Below are 20,659 nucleotides of genomic sequence, written 5' to 3' on the forward strand. Positions count from 1 at the left end.
ATACAAACAACATAAGAAATAAAAACAAGAGGTATTTTTAAGAATAATTCACCAGAAAAAAATAAAAATTTGAAATGCATGTAAACCTAAAAACAGAACTTAAAAATATATTACTTAAAGTTACAGAACTGAGAAGCATTAACTAACTATATATGATTTCGAATCTCCTCTCAGAAATTATAAGCCAACCCCCAAAAAAAAAAAATCAGCAAAGACAGGGAACAGTCAAAACTACACAGATCAAGCTAGGCTTCTTGACACTTAGAGAACTCTATACCTAACATCCGCAGAATAAACTTTCCAGGTACACATGCATCTCAAAGATACAATTTCTATCACGATGTCATGTACTATATCTCACTAAAATGAGTAGAAACAAAAAGACTCACAATGTTAATACTGGTGAGAGTATGAAGCTACGGAACCCTATATAATCCCACTAAAGGATGATGACATAGTCACTGTGGACGCAAGTGTGCAGTGTCTTCCACTAAACCTGCACTTACTCTAAAGCTCAAATTTCCACTCATTTATCCACCCAACAAGAATAAAAACCATATGTCAAAAAGAACTTCCATAAATATATTTCTTGACATTTTACCTGTAACAATAAAGAACTAAGAAACAAATCAGATAACTACTTTCAAATGAATGGGTAACCAAAAGAGGAACATACTCATAAGATGGAATGCAATTCAACATTTAAAAAAAATAATTACTGATTTACTGAATGGTTCAAATGAATCTTAAAAACATGTTGGGCAAAGATGAATGAGGAAATTTTGACAGAAATCAAGATGTGTGTTCATGGTGAGAACTACAGAATGTTTTACTGAAAGGAGGAAGACATTTGGGGTAATACAAATATTTTCTCTCTTCCTTAGGACAGGGGTTGAGCTCAAGTATTCATTTTTCAAAACAGGTGTCAGTAAACTGTGGCTGTTGGGCTAAACCCAAATTGTGAATAGTTTTGCATGGTCAACAAATTAAGAATACTCTCATATTTTTAGTAAGTTGAAAAATAAAAAAGAATATTCCACAGAAACTGTGTCTAGCCTAAAGTATTTACTAACTGGGCCTTTCCAAAAAAAAAAATCTGACTATGCCAGGTCAATGTTCACGGCACTCTATAAGGTGCCCTTAGTATCTGAGGATTGGTTCACGGACCAAAGTATGTGGAAGTTCAAGTCTCTCACATAACATGACATCTCCATATAATCTACATGTATCTTCCTGTATTCTTCAAATAATCTGTGTAATGTGTAATACCCACCACAATGTAAATGCTATATAAAAATTTTGTTTAGGAAAATCATTATTTGTTATAGATACATTTCTCTAGCCATGTGGAACCCATGGTATGCTAGCACTTGGAAGATTCATTAGGTAACTCACACCTCTCCTCTGCTTATATGCTCTTGGTACTTGTCTGTTATCTAGTAAGGACACTGCATTTTATATTATATACTATATATTATGTACTTTATAGTATATACTATATATTATATCCCTATGTAAACAGACCAATTTTTTCTTAATCACATTTTTAAACATGATTACATTCTAATGTTGGGACCTGTACACATGAATTGGGAATTTGGACACAAACTAGGTCAGAACAAATCTCTTAATTGGTTTACTTCCATCAATGTGGCTCAACATACCAACAGGGGCTTTTTCCATAACCTGCTGGAAATATATCAGGGGTGTGCTACTGATCTAAGGAGCAGATACAAATGTTCTAAGTGGCTTTCAATATTGTTGTAGGCATCATCTATGCAAAGTGATGTACATGGGACTTAGGAAAAATGTTTCCACTCTCTAAAATGCACTGCTTAGAAAAGAGTTCTTTCTGTTCTGGGTTTAGCAAATTCGGTCTGAAGTGGTAGGAAGCCGTCCAGATGGAGCCAGCTATCACATACATGAAAACCAGGCTTAAGGAGCTTGAGTTTTGAGCCATGCTGTAAAGATGCACGTGACTGATGTTGGCAGCATACTGACAGCACCACTCTCATGAGTTTACCTGTTAAGCTCCTCCAGACACAAGCGCAGTGTTTCATAGGTCGTCAGAGCAATTTCACATTTCCTCTGCTTTAAGCGAACCAGTTCACTGTCTTTTTTGCTACCATGTAAAACAGTAACTCTGAAATATCCCCAGGTATCCAACTCATCCTTCCAGTTGTAGAGGACAGAAAGTGGAGCAACTATTAAGAACATCTAAAAACAGGAAGAAAGGCATCCACATTTTAATAAGAACTCCAACATGAAATGGTACAATATCAATAGTCCCATTCTTTAATTTTGATCCTATATGTAATTAATACAACTGATTGGTTTGCTGAATGTGGACAAAATAAAAGATCCTCAAAAATATTCTCTGCTTAATTAGTTTTTTGTCAGAACAAAGAAGATAACCCACTAAAAGGAACAGTCTTCCGGGCTGCTTTCTTCTTCTCTTTTCTACTCCCTTTTCCCAGACTCTCAGTCGGAAAAACTGGACCAAGTAGGGAGCCTCCACCCAGGTTTCTGTTAGTAACTTTACCTGTGTCTATTTCCACACACCCTGCCTTCCCCCTGTGACTACTTCCCCCTTGTGTATGCTCTTCAAAGACCACAAGGTTTGATTCCACTCAATGGCGCCCACCTGTCTATCAATCTAAAATCAACATGGTAAAACTGGCCCCAGCCTTCCCCACACAACAGCTTTATTTTTATAAAGGACTACTTTTATCAACTGACATATTTTTCCAAAACAAAACAAAAATCAAACTGAAACAAGATAGAGCATGTTTTCTCCACTGCACATCTTTGACTGCCAGGCTCTTCCTTCAGAGCTATGTTCTCAAGACTTACCCACACTTGTTACCTCTAACCTGGTTTTCCACTGAACCTCTAGCTACTTTGAAATAAGCAACAGTCTGGACATGAAACGTTCCCCAAAGGTATGTGTGGTAAAGGCTTGGTTCCCCGGGAGATGCTGGGACTTTTAGAAGACAGTGCTTTGTGAAGGGAACTTGAACTACTGGGACGCAGGTCAATGCCCTTGGAGAACATCTCTCCTGTCTTTTCACTTTGTCCTCCATGAAGTGAGCAGCTTACTTATTCTGCCACATATTCCTCTCATGACGTACAGCCTCACCACAGGTTATAAAGCCAAGAAGACAACTGATCATGAACCAAAACCTCTAAAACTAAGAGCCAAAATAAACTTCTTCTTTGAAGTTACTTATCTCAGGTACTTTGTCACAATGACAGAAAGCTGATTAATTCAGCTTTCAACTAGAGCAGTCTAGTTTTTGCAGTTGTACTTGGAGGCTCCACTTTTATTTTTTAACCCTGAATATCACTCTCTTCAATTACTTAAAAGTTTTTGCTTTTATTTTTCTTTATGACCAATACTCCTAGATTATTATGTATATGAGGTTTATAATAACCCACTCCCAAGAGATGAAGCAAAAAATATACTATGAAATAAAAGGTTTTATATAATGTTTCATCAGGCCACTTATGACCTATAACAAACAAAATATGTGACCATATTTGTAAAGAGAAAGAAGAAAAGTCTAGCTGGTGCTAACTCTTTACCCCATTCACTAAGCACAGGAGCACCTACCCATCTGGCTTCGCTTCAAATACCTTTTGCTATTGTAGTTTAGCTTACAATTTAATTTTTCTTCTACTTTCAAATACAAAGTCAAGGCTCAAAATGCTATGGCCAATTGTGATGCCTCTCTTTGAATTTTGTTTGTTACAATAGGAAAATCCTGGGTACAAATTCCATCTGTATCCTCAGGAGTTTTCTACAGTTCTAGTAGTTGCTACCCTTACAGCTGTAGTGCTAAGAACTTAACCCACACTTGTCACTCCAGAAGCTGATGAGATGTATACATAAGGATTTTCACAGTGGCATCACCACTGCAATGCAAACCCCCATAACTGACCCTTCTTAAACCTGCTTGGCTCCTTACTTTTCCTTCCTAGTGTTTGTTTTGTTTAGCCTTAACTGTCAATTCGACATAGCCTAGAGTGATCTAAGAAGAGAAGCCTTAATTGAGGAATTTTCTAGACCAAACTGTTCTATTGGAACAGTCTGCGGGAGCTGTCTTTATTAATCAATGTAGAAGTCCTAGCCTACTGTGTGCTGTAGCATCCTTAGGCAAGCTATCCTGGGTTGTCTAAGAAAGCTAGCTATACCACCATCCAAAGAGTGCACATGGACGGACCCATGGCTCCAGCTGCATATGTATGCTACTTCAAATGGACTCTCTGAAAACACACATGCATGTGGCCAACAATAGAAAGAATAAACATGAACACCAATCTATAACTGGGCTGTGACTCCTGGAGAAAACCCAGCTGAGTGAACAGTTCAAGAAGATGGCAATGAGTACAACACCCCATCTCTCACAGAACTGAGAAGGCCATGCTGTACCTATAAGAAAAGAATCACAAGACAAGCATCCATAAAAACAATAACAGAATGCAACAGACAGAAGCAGTTGGAAGGACCGGGTCAACAAAAGCAATGCCCAGGGATTTTAAGAAAAAAAAAAAAATCAGTGGAAATCAGTCCCTTGTCAAAAAAGTCTACTCTGCCACCAATACTTAGCATCCCCTATAAAAACGTACTGACTATTTTTAAATTAAGAAAAAACATTTACTAAAGGTATGTTTCTATACATATGTGCACCACATGCATGCAGGAGCCTATAAAGGTCAGAAACATCAGATGCCCTGGAGCTGTAGTTAAAAATGATTGTGAGCTGTGGATGCTGGGAATTGGACAATGGTCCTCTACAAGAGCAGTAAATTCTCCTAACTGCAGAGCCATCTCTCTAGCCCCTGGGCACAGTTTTTTCAAAAGTGAACTTATTTGGTAGAATTTCTACAGTAAATATTAGGGATTTGGAGGAATGGGGAGATTTCAAAGATGGGATCTTATGTATTCCCTTCAAGAACAACAAAAAAAAAAAGTTTAGCATTGAACCATCACCTAAAATATGCAATAGAAAAATAATAATTTTATCTTGATTTTATAGTTTATAATTATTTGGATAAGTTATAAGATAAAATTTAGATAAGTTATAAGATAAAAAGGAATCAACACATAGTTTGTCAACTGAGTAACCAATGGACAAATGAAGTTTATGAAACCAAACTTAAAGAGATTAATGAGAATCAACACAAACACAATATAAAGAGACAATCTCAGTCGTAACAGAAAATTTAACGTAGATTTCTTAGAACTCAGTTGCTGAAATAAACAAAAAATCCAATCAGCTGATGAGAAAGTATGAAACAGAGTTGCAGTTTATTAAGAAGAGATTTCAGCTTAGGTTCAAGCATGGATTTTAACATAGAGAAAGGTATTTAGAAAAAGAGCAGTGCATATCCACTTATAGACAATAGCTTCTCAAGAGAGTTGAGCTTAAGTGCCTTAGCACAGCAGTAGCCATATAAATAATGCTGGTGGAAATGAGATTTAAATGTTAAATAATTTCTAATACCCTCCCTCCAAACTGTTTTTCAGTAAATGAGATCATAGGGTATTTCCTGAGATATACTGCATAGGTTTACAGGTGACAAATGTTGAAGGAATCCTTATTATATTGGGTCACAAGGTTCCCCCATAAATCTAGGCTTTCCCATAAACAAAGTTTATAGTCTAGTCAGCCTCTCACAAAAGAGTAAGGCAAACTCAAAGCTCCTTTACAATGTAAACTTAGGTCTTATGTAAAATTCATTATCTTGGTATTCGTATTTGGAATGTCCCTATCGTTTGTATACAGGCAGTCCTCATAGTAATCTACTAATTGTGCTGGAATTCTTGAAATTCAGCAGGCAAGAGATCACTGAACTTCTAATTTGCCTTTACTATAGGATTAAGACTTTTAACAAGGCAATGAAGCTTGGTTAAGTAAAAAAAAAAATACAATTATGTGGTGACAGTTACAAAGAAACAAGTAGCTATTTCCAAACAATAGAGTACACAAAATAAAACATCAAAACATTAAAAATACTTATAATAAAAATATGGTTATATTATTCTGTAAAAAAACACACAAAGCTAAGCCGTTCCATCACTATACCAAATAGTATAATCATCTGGAAATTTGAAGACTTCTCTTTTAAATAGTACTTGAGTAAAAAGAATAAAATTGGAGCTGCAGATATTTAAAGAATAATGAAAACAGTTCTACTTTCCAAAATTGGAATGGAGCTAAAGTAGTGCTCAAAGAAAGATTTGCACATTAATAGAATTTATTAGAATATAAACAACACAAATTAATAAAATTTTACCTTCAGGACATCTAGTAAAAGCAATGTACACTGTGGCAAAGGATTTCAGTATCTATGCACACACATACAATTCAGTATATGTTCGAGTGTGTGTGCACTCACATACAAAGAGAGAAGAGAGAAAGAAAGCAAGGAAGGAAAGAAGTGGAGGCTCCACTGTCAACTGTCAGCCACAGAGCGGATACATTTCTCTTTTTCCACTCTCACTCTTGCTGGAACATTCTGAATATATTTAACTGTGCTTATCTTTTAAATCACACTAGTCTTTTTTCTCTCCCAGTCTAGTTGTCACAGTGGTATATAATGGGGTATATAAGCGCTATAGAGCCATTCAGCACCACAGAACTGAACCCAGAGCTAAAAAAAAGTAAGCTTAAATCTTTGCAATATTTAAACACCTTAAGGATCACCACTCTAGGATAAAACTGAATCTGACACTCAGTATGCATGGATGCTGTTAAAATAGTAAGACAATTGAAAATAATAACAAAAATACCCAAAATCAGTACTTTCCAATTTTTATATAAAAATGGCCTTTTTGAGGTCACTGGAGTAAACTTAAACTTTTCAGTAATCTTGTGAATAAAACTTATATAAAATAAAGTATATCTTAGAAATTGAGGAATAGTTCATTACACTTATAAAATAGTAACCGTTTTCATCAAAACATTCCATCTTTACTCCTGTCCAATTCTGTAGCGACTAAGGACAGCACAAAAGCACACAGGGGCTGGGGAGAAGACTTGTTGGTAAAGCACTTGCTGTGGGAGCATGAGGACCAGAGCTCAGTCCTCGGCATCCATGTTTTAAAAAACTGGGTGGAGTGAACATCTGTAATCCCAGCACTGAGGAAATAAAGGATAGGCTTCCTGGGGTTCACTGGCTGGCTGGTCAAGCTGGATCAGCAAGCTCCAGATTAAGTGACAGACCCTGCCTCAACAATTAAGGTGAAGAAGAAGACATCAGCCTCTGACTCTCTTAGACACTTCTGCATGTTCCTTTGCATGCACATGCACACATGCAAGCATGTACACACAAAAAGAACATAAGCATAGCACTCTACAATAATTTTATTGTTTTATCACAAATCTCTTATTGTCTATAATCACTCCACCCTGAACATGCCCAATCTTGTCTAATCTCAGCTGTCAGGCCTGATTAGCTACCTGAATAGGAAAAATCTCTGGTTTGTATAAAAACTATATATATATTTATAAACATATTTATGAGTACCATTCATTGTCACAAGAGCAGAAGAGAGAGAACCACAAACCTGGTCTTTTCAATTTTCTGATGTGAATAAACAAAATATCCATGATACACCTTTGCTACCAGTATCTGCATTGTCTCCATTTGTTCTTACATACATTAAAAACAAATTAATCAAGATCTGAATTAACTTTACATACATATACATGGAAATTTAACAAGTAAGCCATGGAAATACAGTCAATAATAGATTGAAACTCCCAAACAAGGTTAAGCTGAAATTCATCTTGTCATTCTTGAGAAATATCCCAACTTAACTAGCAGATGATATTGGCACCTTTCAAAAATAAATATTTTTATGTCCAAACTCTTGTATTAAAAGGGTAAGATACGTTATATTGTGTTTAAATGCTTCTGTGTTTGCAATGTCTGCTTTATAAGCTGAACACATGTAGATATTCACCTTTTTGGCTGTAGAAGAAGGCTCCTTTTTCATACTTTTTAGTAAAAACTCTGGCATGTTATTTTCAATATCTTCACGTGTTCCCTTTTTATGCAAAACTGCAGCCAGAAATGAAATAACCTGAAAGAAAAAAGACTTTTTCTATCACTTTGTATAACTTTACTATACAAGTGACAACCCAATCAGAAACACACTACAGACAAAAAGATGTTAGCGGCAACATAAAAACATTGGGACTTTCTTTGAATTAACAAGCAACACACAAAGCTCCACACTGCCATTTCCTCTCAGGACAATTCTGCCACCCAGTGAGTCCTTTCTTGGTTCCATCATCTGAGATAGTACCTTAATATTTGTTTCTATCCATGGAAACTACCCACTCAAATCCTCTAGAATAAACCATACACTTTTTCCTTTCTTGTAGAAAATAAATCCCTTCAAGGAGAAAGTATTTGCCTCACAAGTTTGTACCTATGTTTATCTAATGAATAGCAGAGGTTAATTTATAATAGGCTAATACACTCATCAAACATAGCATTTGAATAGCTGCTGTTCTCCAAAATATAAATGAGGAGGATAAAAATAAGAAAAGAATTCAGAGCCTAATATCAATGGCAAAAAAACAATCAATTAGATACTGATTGGTTCAAATGTTAGCTCTGGTTATTGGGCAACTATGAGAATTTCAGTAAGGGTAATTGAACTTCCTAAATAGTTTTCTGTAAAAATGACAAAAATAATATCAGCAGGATTATTTTAAAGATGTGGGGTGAATATGCATGTGGATATCCATATATAAGGAAATAACTCATTACCTTAAAACATAAATTACACATTATGGAAGTAGAAAACCTATAAAGGAATGTTCGTATTTGGGGCTAAATAAGGGAGCTGACAGGTCTCATTCAAGCCCCATGCATCCCAGAACTCACTTTGTAGTCCTGTCAAGGTGGCCTCAAATTTTAGCAATCCTTCAACTTTCCCAGGTTGTTTACAAATTATAGATGTGTCTGTAATTCCATAAAATTTCTTGTCAGTACACACCTTATAGGAAAAGTATTTTTAATACACAGATATCTATGATCTAAATTCCAAATGATAAAAGAAATGGTAATGAGATTTGAAGAAATAAAAATTGATCCTTTAAAATAATATATTAAACCATAGGCTCATTAGTAATGAACATTAATTAGATGTTGTTGGCATTTTGTCTAAGCTCCGCCCCACAGTTACCTGGCAACAGCCAGGTATTCCTGACTCACTACAAAAGGGACTGCTTGCCCTCTCCTTTCTCTCTGGCTCTTGCCTCCCCTTACCCCTTCTCTCCCCATTCCCTTTCCCACCTCCCTCCACGGGCTCATGGCTGGCCTCTACTTCTCTTTTTCTCTTCTCTTCTCCTCTCCTCTCCTTCCCTCCCCTCCCCTATTTCTCCTCTTCTCCCCCCCCCCACACCTTTCTCTGACTCTACTACTCTCTTAACTCCCATCTCCATCCATGCTCTGAATAAACTCTATTCTATACTATACTTTCCTGTGGCTGGTCCCTCAAAGCAAAAGGATGCCTCTACATGGGCCCATGGAGACACCCGTTCCCCCATACCTGACCACACCTCCATAGAATATATCCCCCCTCTCTTTATCATTTTATAAACACATCACTCGCCATGGCAAAAGTTTAAAGATTAACAAAAGTTCACAAGTATGTACTTTATAAAATAAAACTAAGACACAAAGTTTGATTTAAAAGATGCTAGAGTAAATAAGATCAGATTACCTACAATACAGCAATAATTAAATACAAAATAATAAAGACACCATACAGTAGAATAATTTCAAAGTAAGTAATAAGGGGAATAATACAATCTAGGTTTTTATACTTAGTAACAATATTAAAGAATGTAAAGTGAAAATATTTTCAGACAACCAAAACCAGCCAATTCATCACAAAAAGAACCACACTCTTATAATGTGTAAAATGTAAAAGTATTAATATAAAATATAAAAGCAGCTAAGTGAAAAACATCTAAGCACAAGTAGATGATTCTATGTGAAAGAGCACAGCCAAATGTAAGAGCAAGAAAAATGGTAAACAGGTAGGAAAACAGGTATACTGACTTAAAAATAAAACCAAACCACCTTTTGTTGGCATCAAATAACAAGAATTTAGGCTACAACTATTTTATCTAAGCCAGGGTTAGGGTTAAGGGCAGTTATAGTTACTGAGATCCATATTATGTCCACAAAGGGGAAAAAATTACGCTATGTTTGCTAAGTAGAAAACATCTATGAGAAGCTCTAGGGTAATCACTAGGAAAAGATAACTACCTACTTAACAAGCAGGGTTCAAGGCAATGCAACACAATCTATCCGAAAGACAGAAAAAAAAAGGATTACATATAAATAAAAAGTAAATAATGAAATAGCCCAACAACACACTATGTATAAGCAGACAGGATGCTCTACATAAAAAGCAAAGACTGGGCCAGCAAGGTGACTCAACAGGTAAAAAGGTCGCAAGACAGACTAAGTTAGATCTGATGCCCATATGGTAGATAAAGAGAGCTCCAGAAAGTTGTCTGACCTTAACATGTGCTTGTATGTGGACAGACAGACAGCACACATACTCAAATATTTTTAAATATCATAATTTTTTTTCAAAGACAAGGATTGGCAGACACAACATATGTAAGCCAAGCAAAAGATAAAAGAGCAAGGACAGAGAAAGTTGTAATTAAATGAAAATTGAAAAAGACTGAAAATAAAAACAGAAACCAAATAAAAATTGATACAGCTTTAATATTAGATTTTTAAAAAGGACTAAAGCAACCACATAGACAGCACACATGTGCTTCCCATGACAAGGCAGGACAGTCTAGTGACTCCAGTAACAGGCTGTTTTGGTTACTTAGCAACATGAAACCCAGCTGATTAGGGGGCAAGAGGACAGAAGCGACAGGAGACAGACTGCAGACCAGTTGAAAAACAGACAGAGACAAACTGAAACTAGTTATTAAAGAATCCAGGGAGAGCTAGAGAGAGGGCTCAGGGAACAAAGGCACATGTCACCATGCCTGATGACCTGAGCTCAATTCTCTGGTACCTGACGCGTCATCCTCTGTAGCACATGTGCATGACTGTGTTACACACACACACACACACACACACACACAAATAAATATGTGTATGTGTCTGTGTATGTATGTCTGTGTGTGTATGTCTGTATCCAGCCAGCCAGCTAGAGATTAACGGGATTAGTGGGAGCAAAGGAGACATAACAACTCCAATCTAGGGTAACTTGACTTTAGCTGAGAATATACTCTCTAAGTGAATAGGGAAATTAAAACCATGGAAATCGATCAGCTTAGTATGTTAATTAAAGTAACACTAACTATAACATGCTAATATCCAAAGGGAAAAAAGGAGGACATGAAGAATCATACAGGTGGTTCCTGGACCAGGGCCTTAATGACTACGTTATTTTTGCTGGCCTAAATCTGTCCAACGCTGCACTGACATACAAGATCAAAGAAACACTTTAGTCAGGCTGATACTCAGCAGCAAGGAGAACATGATGAATATTTGGAAAAGTTCAGGCCTGCTCTACCACAATCCATTGGCACAGTATAGGCCTATAAAAACCAGAATTTGTAGATCTATGACAAATTTAGAGTGAAGATTTACAAAACTAATTTCAAACATCAAAGGGTGCTTTATTGTTTGTGGAATATTTACAAAGTTGCTTACAGAAAAAAATAAAATAAAATAAAAAATTAAGCCACATCTAGAATAATAAAAGACCATGACCTTGTATTTCAGAGAGGGGTGGGAAAAAAACCAGTCAGAGAAAGTTTTGTTTTCACAGACATTCCTTTCCAAACTCTGCAAGCAAATGCTTTTATAGGCCATCTTTCCTCACATGCAGTCACCTCATGCTATAGAATATGAGGCTGGGAAACAGCACCTCAAACATTCAAACACAAAAGGCGTAGTTCTTCCCAACCCCCACAAAAGCTTTTCTCATAAAAAAATAAGAGACAACCACATTCCTTCCCTCCTCCTTTTTCTTCATCTCACAGAATATAAAAAGAAACAGAGAGTGCTTCAGAGTCATCCTTTTAAAAAAGGGCTAGTGCAGAGCGAGAGACTTTGGAGAGCAGCACAAAGTGAATGTCTCCATCCCACCCCATCCCTCAAGGTTCACAGACCGATGCTGAAGGGGACATGGAAAGACTGTAAGAAGTCACAGACAACTCCAAGGAAACAGCACTTTCTAGCTGTACTAGGCTGCTGTGCACATGAACTCAGAAGCCGCAACAGGATACAAGACCTGCACAGTGCACACCAATGGAAGTGGGCAGAGCCTACTCCTAACCAAGAAACTACTTCCACAGACTGATCACAGGGAAAATGGTGTCACTTCAGTGGAGTGACACTGGATGCATCAACCACACTCTAGGGCAGACCTTATGCTCAAGAGTAGTTGACCATCATGAAATAGATTCCATGGATTTTCTTTGCTTTGTTTTTCTTTTGAGTGTGTGTGCTTGAGTGGTTAGTTGATTCCTTGGTTTGTTTGTTTCTTTTTTTTAGAAAAAAAAGAACATTAAGTTGGGAAAGGGGGAAGATTTCAGAGGAGTTGGGAGAGGGGGAAGAATATTATAAATTTATAATTTATAAATAGTATACATTTTTTAAAAATTAAGTGTCATTTGATAGGAGATCTAACTTTTCTTTACAAACCTCTAGTCCTACAATATGAATTACAAACCACAATCTGTCTTTAAAATGCAAGGGCTATTTTGTTTCTGTTTTAAAGAACTTGGAGCTTTACAATGTACACTGTACATTCTCTAAGAATAAACTTTTTTTTAAAAATGTTTTTCCCCAAATACTAATGAAGTACTGAGGAAAAAACAATGAGATGCTGAGTCACTTTCCTCAATTTTGAAACTTTTCCATCCAGCTAGTGAGATAAACACAAATAAAAACTCACAGTAACAGGTGCTATTACAGAGATTCACATAGTGTATTCATTCTTATACATGATATGAGCTTATCTTTAATTATAAGGTAATTAATTTAAATACCTGTATTGTTTTTCCAAGTCCCATGTCATCACCAAGAATACACCCTCTTCCCTCGATGTAGTGTCTGTAGAGAAACTGAGCTCCCTCCCTTTGGTAATCTCGTAAGTACCTATTAATAGTATAAGGAATTGAGTCTCCATCTTCAGATAAGTGAAAAGCACTAGCCAACGATGGAATTTTATCTGGGAAATATGGTTTTTCTAAATCTTCATCATCAAATATAAGACTTTTGGAGTAATCTTTAGTTGATTTCACTTCTTGAAGTCTTTGAAGAGGTATTTTCTTTTCTTGAAAATCTGGATACAGGACAACTGCGAAAGGCTTCCCATTTTCATCCGCAGTGATAGATTTTATGCTTGCTTCACAAAGCTCTTTATTATCCAAAGAAGGAGCAAGACATCTTTCTCCTGGACACCACCTGTCTATGAAAAGGAAGAAAATTAACTTTTCAAAAAGCTTAAGTCACACCTTAGTTACTTACTGAGAAAAAAAAATTAACACAATATATTTAATGCATATTCCAAATAACTGAAACAAAATAGATTATATTATCAGATATTTTCCTATAATCACCAATATAATCTATCTTCTGTAGTTCTTGTCCTGGCTGTTTGTCATTCAAAGTAGAAATGCCAGGTTTAAAACTATATTGGCAGGAGACTACCTCTGGTGGTTCCAATCAATGGATGAGAGCTACAAACATTTATTTTCACTATTTGTTTGGTACTGGATTTTATTGGGTTATTGAATTTTATTATTGGATTTGATATACAGAGCTGAAAACCACTCTTTTAAATAGTCTTGCTGGCTCATGAACATTATACATACTCTCCTAATACAATACAGTAAAAGAAATAGATGCAGTCAGGAGTAAGTGGAGATGTTCAGGACAGGAATGCTTCTGTGGCATGAGCTTTATATTTACTCTATCCTTCCATGGACACAGGGTATACAACCAACTAAGGGAACCTCTTATTTCACTACAATGACATCACAACCATCACAGCTTATCCCTTTTGGGCTTAGAATACTTCAAGTAGTAAGAGTTGATGAGTTCTAGGGGCTAGAGAGATGGCTATGAAGTTAAGAGCATTTAAAACTCTTGCAGAAGACCAGAGTTCAATTCCCAGTATTCACATGGTACTTCACATCCAACCATAGCTCAAATTCTAGGTTATCCAACGCCCTCCTCTGATTTCCCTGTGCACTAGGCAGCCATGCGGTACATATATACATACACATATATATGTAGGCAAAATACTCATACATACAAAATAAGTCTTTTAAAAATAGAGATGAATTCCAAGATCCTTTTGTAAGAGCCTGTCATTCACTGAAGATTCTGATTCCTATACATATGAATTTATTCTGTGCTAACTATCCAGCCTTCTATTTTATTTTCTATGCCAAAGGCACAGCACTATGAGTGGAAGAAAGGTCTTCTAACATATGCTACAAAGCACATTTAAAGGGTAATAATAGAAGACACTGACTAAAAATAATTTTTCCAATGGAATTCCTTATTGCAAGGATCCAAGAAATATAGCACTGTATCTGTAAGGATAATGGAAATTATTTTTCTTACACATTCCACACTAATCCCACAAGAGCATCAATAGCTTTCTGAGATCTTCTTACAGAGCTCCAGTTAGAGCTTCATAACATTCGTGGTTACAATGATGGGTATATGCTGTCTAAAGCAAGAAAAGCTCACTGTGACAGTCTCCATCAATTTGCTCCTCAAAACATGAGTCCCACTAACTTTGCTGAGGTGGCTTTTTTTTTTTAACCATAGTTATCCTAAGTACACACAGAAAAAACATGTTCTACTCTATTCTTTTAGATCCAAACTGAGAACTATTAGGAAATTAACACCCTAGTCTACTATACAGATAAGATGTGCAAAGCATCCTAAGCCTAAGCTAATGATACCACTATAGTCATTCTTAACACATCATTTCTGTTTTAAAAGATGCATCTCCCTACCTAGGATATACCCTCTCGTTTTAAAGACCTAATTCCTTAATTTGACACTGAACATACATATTTTGAACATCAATTGTTCATCAAACACTGTACCACATAATGGGCATAAGATGAAGAATGGTGTCAAAAATGGTGGTGAGCAGTTTCCCTGCATCTTATTAACAAGGATCATTCATAGAAAACTTTTTAAGGTAGCCCTTATATCTCTTTTCCTATTACTCCTACCATGCATGCATTCCATTATAATCTCTTTTCTTGTTTTACCTCAAAATCAAATCACGGTTGGATGTGGTGGTGCAAATCTTTAATCCAAGCACTCAGGAGGGAGAGGCCATCAGAACTCTGCCTTTGAGTTAGAGGCTAGTCTTGACTAAGTACTATAGAGCAGAACAGCCAGGACCACAAAGAGAAACCCTGTCTCAAAAAATAAATGAAAACAAACAAAAACTATCATTTTTCTCTATGCCAACATCTCTGGGAAAAGCAAGAGCTGGCAGACTTTTTCTATAGCCAGCTACCAGCTATTTGTTAAATTATAGCTTAGAGACCATACATTCTCTTACTCTTTAAAGCAGAAAGCAGCCACAGAGAATAACTAAGCAAGCATGGCTCTGTCCTAATAAAATTTTATATTGAAAGACAGCATCAGATTTGATTTAGTAAGTAGTTGATGACTTTTCTCAGTATATGCCACCATCACTTTATCTTGAAGCACTCACAAGCAATCTCTCTAGTCCACCTTATTTAGTAGCTAGCCCATTATTCTCTCTCAGCATTTTATGACAAGAGCATTTACAATGTGTTTAATGTTTATATGGTTTTGTCTGTTTTTTTTTTCCACTAGAGATAACTGCTTTTTTAAGACTATGTCCCCAGGGAGATTTTCAATTGATCAATCAATTCATGTAAATATGCCTAAAACCTCAGTGACCAAAATATATTATTCATATCCTTCCTCTCTATTCCTCTTTTATACACCTCCCACTTGTACCATCAATTTATGAGTATTTAGTACTACTGCTTTCTAATACCATGTCCTCTAGTTTGACTTATCAAAGAACCTTTGGGTATCAATAGTTTAAATATATTTTAACTGTTCTAAATATCTAATTCTTTATCTACACATATTGAAATAATCAAGCCTCTGGTTAAAAAAGAATCTTAGACTAACACACACACGAAGCAGTTAACAAACATAAACTGAAATTTCAAGTGAAAACAAATTGTTGATCTACCGAGTCAGACAGCCCCTAAAAACTCATAGGCATAAACAGAATGGAAGAAGGTGCTTTGGAAGCAGAGAACAGAGTGCTATGGGAAAGAAGTATTGGGAGACACATTCCATAGAAGTTTCTCAGGTAGGACTATATGTGGAAAACACACCAGAACAACATCTTTTGTGGGCACCTTTGTACCTGAGTTTGGGTGATTTCTAGAACCAAATAGATGGAAATTGGAGCCAGGAATAATTGTGTTACTACAGAAATTATATGCTGAACATGGAGGACTTCTCTCTGAAAGGTGAAACTGGGCGGGGGGGGGGGGGTTGTTTCATGAGATATATTCCTCAAAGGAAAGGCAAGATTTATCAGGTGATTCCTGGGCACAGAACAGTTAATTGCAAATCAGTTCTGTAAGGGCTCGCAGGTTGGCTCCACCTCTAAGTCAGCTTGCTGCTAACATTGGTGACCTGGGTTCCAGCCCTTGAACTCCTAAGAACTGATTTACCCAAGCTGGCCTCTGGTTTTCACACGCCTGGCGCGCGCGGAGTAGCTTTGTAATCTGTTATTGCAATCACTTTTATTAATAGAAGCTAGGGGGCTCATCTGCATCCCTGATGGCTTGTGAGATAACTACGCCTTCAAAAGCTCTTGGTGACCAGATAGAGGGAAAATTCTGCTTCAATACGCCATAATACTGTATACTGAACTAAACAGGCCTTTGCTCGTCGACTTAACAAATCCCTGCTATTGAACTATTAACTAGCGTATACAGACGAAAATGGCAATTTACTGGACTCCATGAGTCGAAAGTGGAGACACTGGCATACGTCTCATCGAACAGTCAAGAAAACCAGTAACCCTTATTCAATTTTACAGACGAGGAATCTGTTCCCACGGCTCAGAGGGCAACTGTGGGGGACAGCACTCCTAAGGCTGGGTGGCAGAGCCCAGGAATCGTCCGCTGTCAATCACGCGAACCACGCGGAAGCCTCTTCCGGAAGTGCCCTGAGGGCGTGTGTCCGCGCAGAGGCGCGAGCTCGGAGCTCATACCTTTGCGGGAGTCCGCGCGGGGCTGGGGGGCCGAGGCGTCCATTGGGCCAGGAGGAGGCGCCCGGCAGCCCCGCCGCTCTCGGCAGCGAGGAGGGCACGGCACGTGAGCCGGCGGCCCGGCATTGCCTGCCCGGAGCTTTGGGCGCTGGTGGGGGGGGGGGGGGCTGGCGCGACGGCGTCACCTCAGCGACCAACCAACGCTCGCCGCGGCCCGTACATCCCGCGAGAACGAGCGCCTTAGCGCTCTAGCGCTTGCTTTGCTCCAGATATCGCGAGAAGACCGGCTAGCCTTTCAACGGGCGGAAGCGACTTCCCTTCCAAGCCAAGTAAACCGCGCGCAGTCCTGGACCGGCCCAAACATCGCGAGATTTGGTCTTGGGTCCCTTACTTCTGAACCTCTTCTCTAGGGGAATCCACTGCCTCAGGCGTGTGACAGCTTTCCAGGACCGACAGGGACAGTGTGAACCCTGGTTTTGTCGCTTAGGAGCTTCAAGAGGCGAGCTTTAAGAGGACGTTTTCTTGGGCTTGCCAAGTTTGTCGTAATTCATTCGTGCAAGTGAAAAACCAGCAGCCTGTGCACAATCAAGGTAAAGCCCCAGGGTTCGGTTTTTTCCTAACCCTGCGGCAGAAGCGCACCGCACGCAGCCTGCTGCCTTCTCCAGGACAGCGTTCTGAGCACGAGCTGAATGGATTCTGCCTGTCCGACGACTCCCAGACAAGATCATGAAGCCAAATGTAGTCTTAAAGTATCCTGTGGTTTTTGTTGGCCACCGTTCCTTTACGGGTCCCATAAAGCTAATATCCAAATGTCAGAGAAACTGCATCCTAGAAAGTGGAAGAACTGCTACTCCTTGACTTAACCTCTTCCAAGCCAAGGACGGTGCATTACCAGAGCCTTCCGAACTGGGTTTTTGCTGTGCGTTTTGTTTGTTTAGGAGCTCGCCAGAATAGTCTCATTTTTCAGGTGTACACTCCGAACTACATCAGAAAAGGCCCCTTGACATGTAAGATAACGTTTATGAGTTCCTGGATTTTGAAACAAAAATTTCTCTGTTGGGGGATCATTATCCTGTTTACCGTAGCATCTTTTTTTGGATAAACTATTGCTGTTCAACCAAGAGATCTCCATTCCTTGCAGATACTAAAAATTAGTAGACTATTTTCATAGGAGTGCTTTATCAAGAGTGTCACTTGTTTGCATAACAATAGGAAAACTTTAAAGAGAAACATTTAGGAATACAGATTAAGCTAGTTAAGTAAAAGGGAGTAACTGCAAAAAATAAGAGTTAATAAAATTTGGTGGAGGCAGTGGTTTTGAGACAGGGTTTCTCAGTGTGTAGCCCAGGCTGTCCTGAAACCCATTCTGTAGACCAGGCTGGCCTTTCCTGTTGATTTAAGATGTAAATCCTTACAAAGCTGAAACTACAAGTGACTTGATAAATCCAAAATAAACTTTGATTTAAATGAAAGAAATCATCTGGTTAAAGGAATACCCTTCTAGTTAACAAGAAGACTCCTCACCTTTGAGTTCCTGTTATGTAACTGCATTGTCATGCTTGTCCTGTTTAATGAAGTGGGAACAGTCATAACATGAAAATGTCTTAAAGAATTACATGCCTCATGAAGTAAAGTATCCTGCTTTTAGGGTGGCTTTTGTTCTTGTATGGATGCTGATATTGTGAACCTCCATCACTAGGATGCCAGTTACTTCAAGGTGAAATTGTGATATACTTAAGAATTTTTGAAGTCAATATAAGTATTGTTGGATTGACTATATTGCATTCAAAACCAATGACAATTGATAACATAACAAAATTAAGCCAACTTAGACTACAAAAATAGGACTGTAGGATAGCTTATGTTTTATATGTGTGAGACCCTAGGCTCAACACCTAGCCCCCAATAACAGCCATGATAAGAAGCATTTTAAAAGAATTTAATACCAAAGAGACTTTTAATAAAAACCCTGCAATACTTTATTAAAATTGGTTTCTATTTACGTTCACAATATAAAAGGCAAATATATATTATTTGACAAATAGATCTTTAATGGAGTCATCAAAAAGTCCACGAAAAACAATAGTTATGACAACATAAGAATGTCAGGTGAGTTTGGGTTGTAGCCTTTCTCCCTTGATAACATTGTATTAGCTAATGGAAAGAAAGGTAGATGGAGGAAAATATAAATAATAGTAAGATAAAAGAAATGAAATAGATCCATCTTCTTTGCCAAAAAAGTAAATTAAATCTTTAACGTTTAAAACGAAGGGTTGGTGTGGTTGGTAGAATACTTGTCTACCCTGCATGAAACCCTGTGTTCAATCCCCAGAGTCTCATAAGCAGAGTGGTGAAAAACACATGGGACACAGAGGCATAAAAATCAAAGTTTAAAGTCATCCTCAGCCACATAGCAAGTGTGAGGGCATCTTGAGATTTGTGAGGCTGTCTCAAACAAAAGGCCTTGTATGTGGTAGATGTGCTCTATCACTAAGCTATGGTCCCAGCATAATGAGAATTTTAGATTTGATGTAGTATTTCATCTCATGTCACATAATGAGCCTGAAAATTCTGCAGCTAAAAAAGAACTGGTGTCTGAAGATGGCTTGATCAGTAAAATGAACTCAAGTCAAATTGCCAAAATCTGCATACAAAGCCTAGGTTTGGGTGCTTGCATCTATAACCCTGCCACTGGTTTTAGAGGGAAGAAGATAGGGAGATTCCTTAGGCTCACCAGCCAGTTATTCAGTGAGCTCTGGTTTCAGACAGAGGTTCTCAAAGAATAAGGTAGAGAATAATCAAGGAAGATCTACATTATCAACCTCAGGCCTCCGTGGCACATATAAACAGGGATTTCCTAGAGCATGTGATTTTTTTTTCACACCAAAAAGCTCCAATAAGTACTAGATAAAGTATTTTTGTAAGGCTATTCAAGATGTACAGCTTACCTCTCAAAAATGTATTTTTACACACTCACAGGACATCTACGTAAAGAACTGAAAGTTAGCTTATTGACATGATACTGGTAATACTGCTATCCTGAAAGCATTAGCCATGTTAGTTACATAATCTTGAATTTTAATAGTCTTGCCTCCAGAATACAGCCTTCATCCATACAAAGCCTTATTAAAGACCACATTGGAAGTAAAAACAAAAACACCTCCATTTAAAGTAAAACAACAAAAACAAAAACAGAAACAAAAAAAAAAAAAAAAAAAAAAAAAAAAAAACATTGAAATGTAATGTCCTTCCAGAATAGAAAAACTAAAAGAAAAATCTAAATAGAAAAATAGAAGGGTGTTTTTGTTTGAGCATCTTTTCTCAAGTACACTGTTGATTTTCTAT

General features: G+C 37.5%; 1 protein-coding gene across 3 annotated transcripts in view; it reads right to left on the reverse strand.

Annotated features, from left to right (window-relative positions):
* The window catches only part of ERCC6L2 (ERCC excision repair 6 like 2), a gene marked incomplete at both ends in the record, with an annotated part of 83,694 nt that extends 66,247 nt beyond the window's left edge, over positions 1 to 17,447 (reverse strand). The window contains 4 exons of one of the 3 annotated variants that reach the window (XM_080926993.1): positions 2,024 to 2,217; positions 7,973 to 8,092; positions 13,059 to 13,480; positions 17,318 to 17,447. In XM_080926993.1, the coding sequence (XP_080783119.1) occupies positions 2,024 to 2,217; positions 7,973 to 8,092; positions 13,059 to 13,480; positions 17,318 to 17,360 (779 nt within the window). Of the gene's footprint in view, positions 1 to 2,023; positions 2,218 to 7,972; positions 8,093 to 8,904; positions 8,983 to 13,058; positions 13,481 to 17,317 lie in introns of those variants that run through there. The other 2 variants (XM_080926994.1, XM_080926995.1) reach the window with 2 other exon arrangements.
* Positions 17,448 to 20,659: the final 3,212 nt, after the last annotated feature.

Source organism: Micromys minutus, assembly GCF_963924665.1.
Source record: "Micromys minutus genome assembly, chromosome: 1".
NCBI lineage: Eukaryota > Metazoa > Chordata > Mammalia > Rodentia > Muridae > Micromys > Micromys minutus.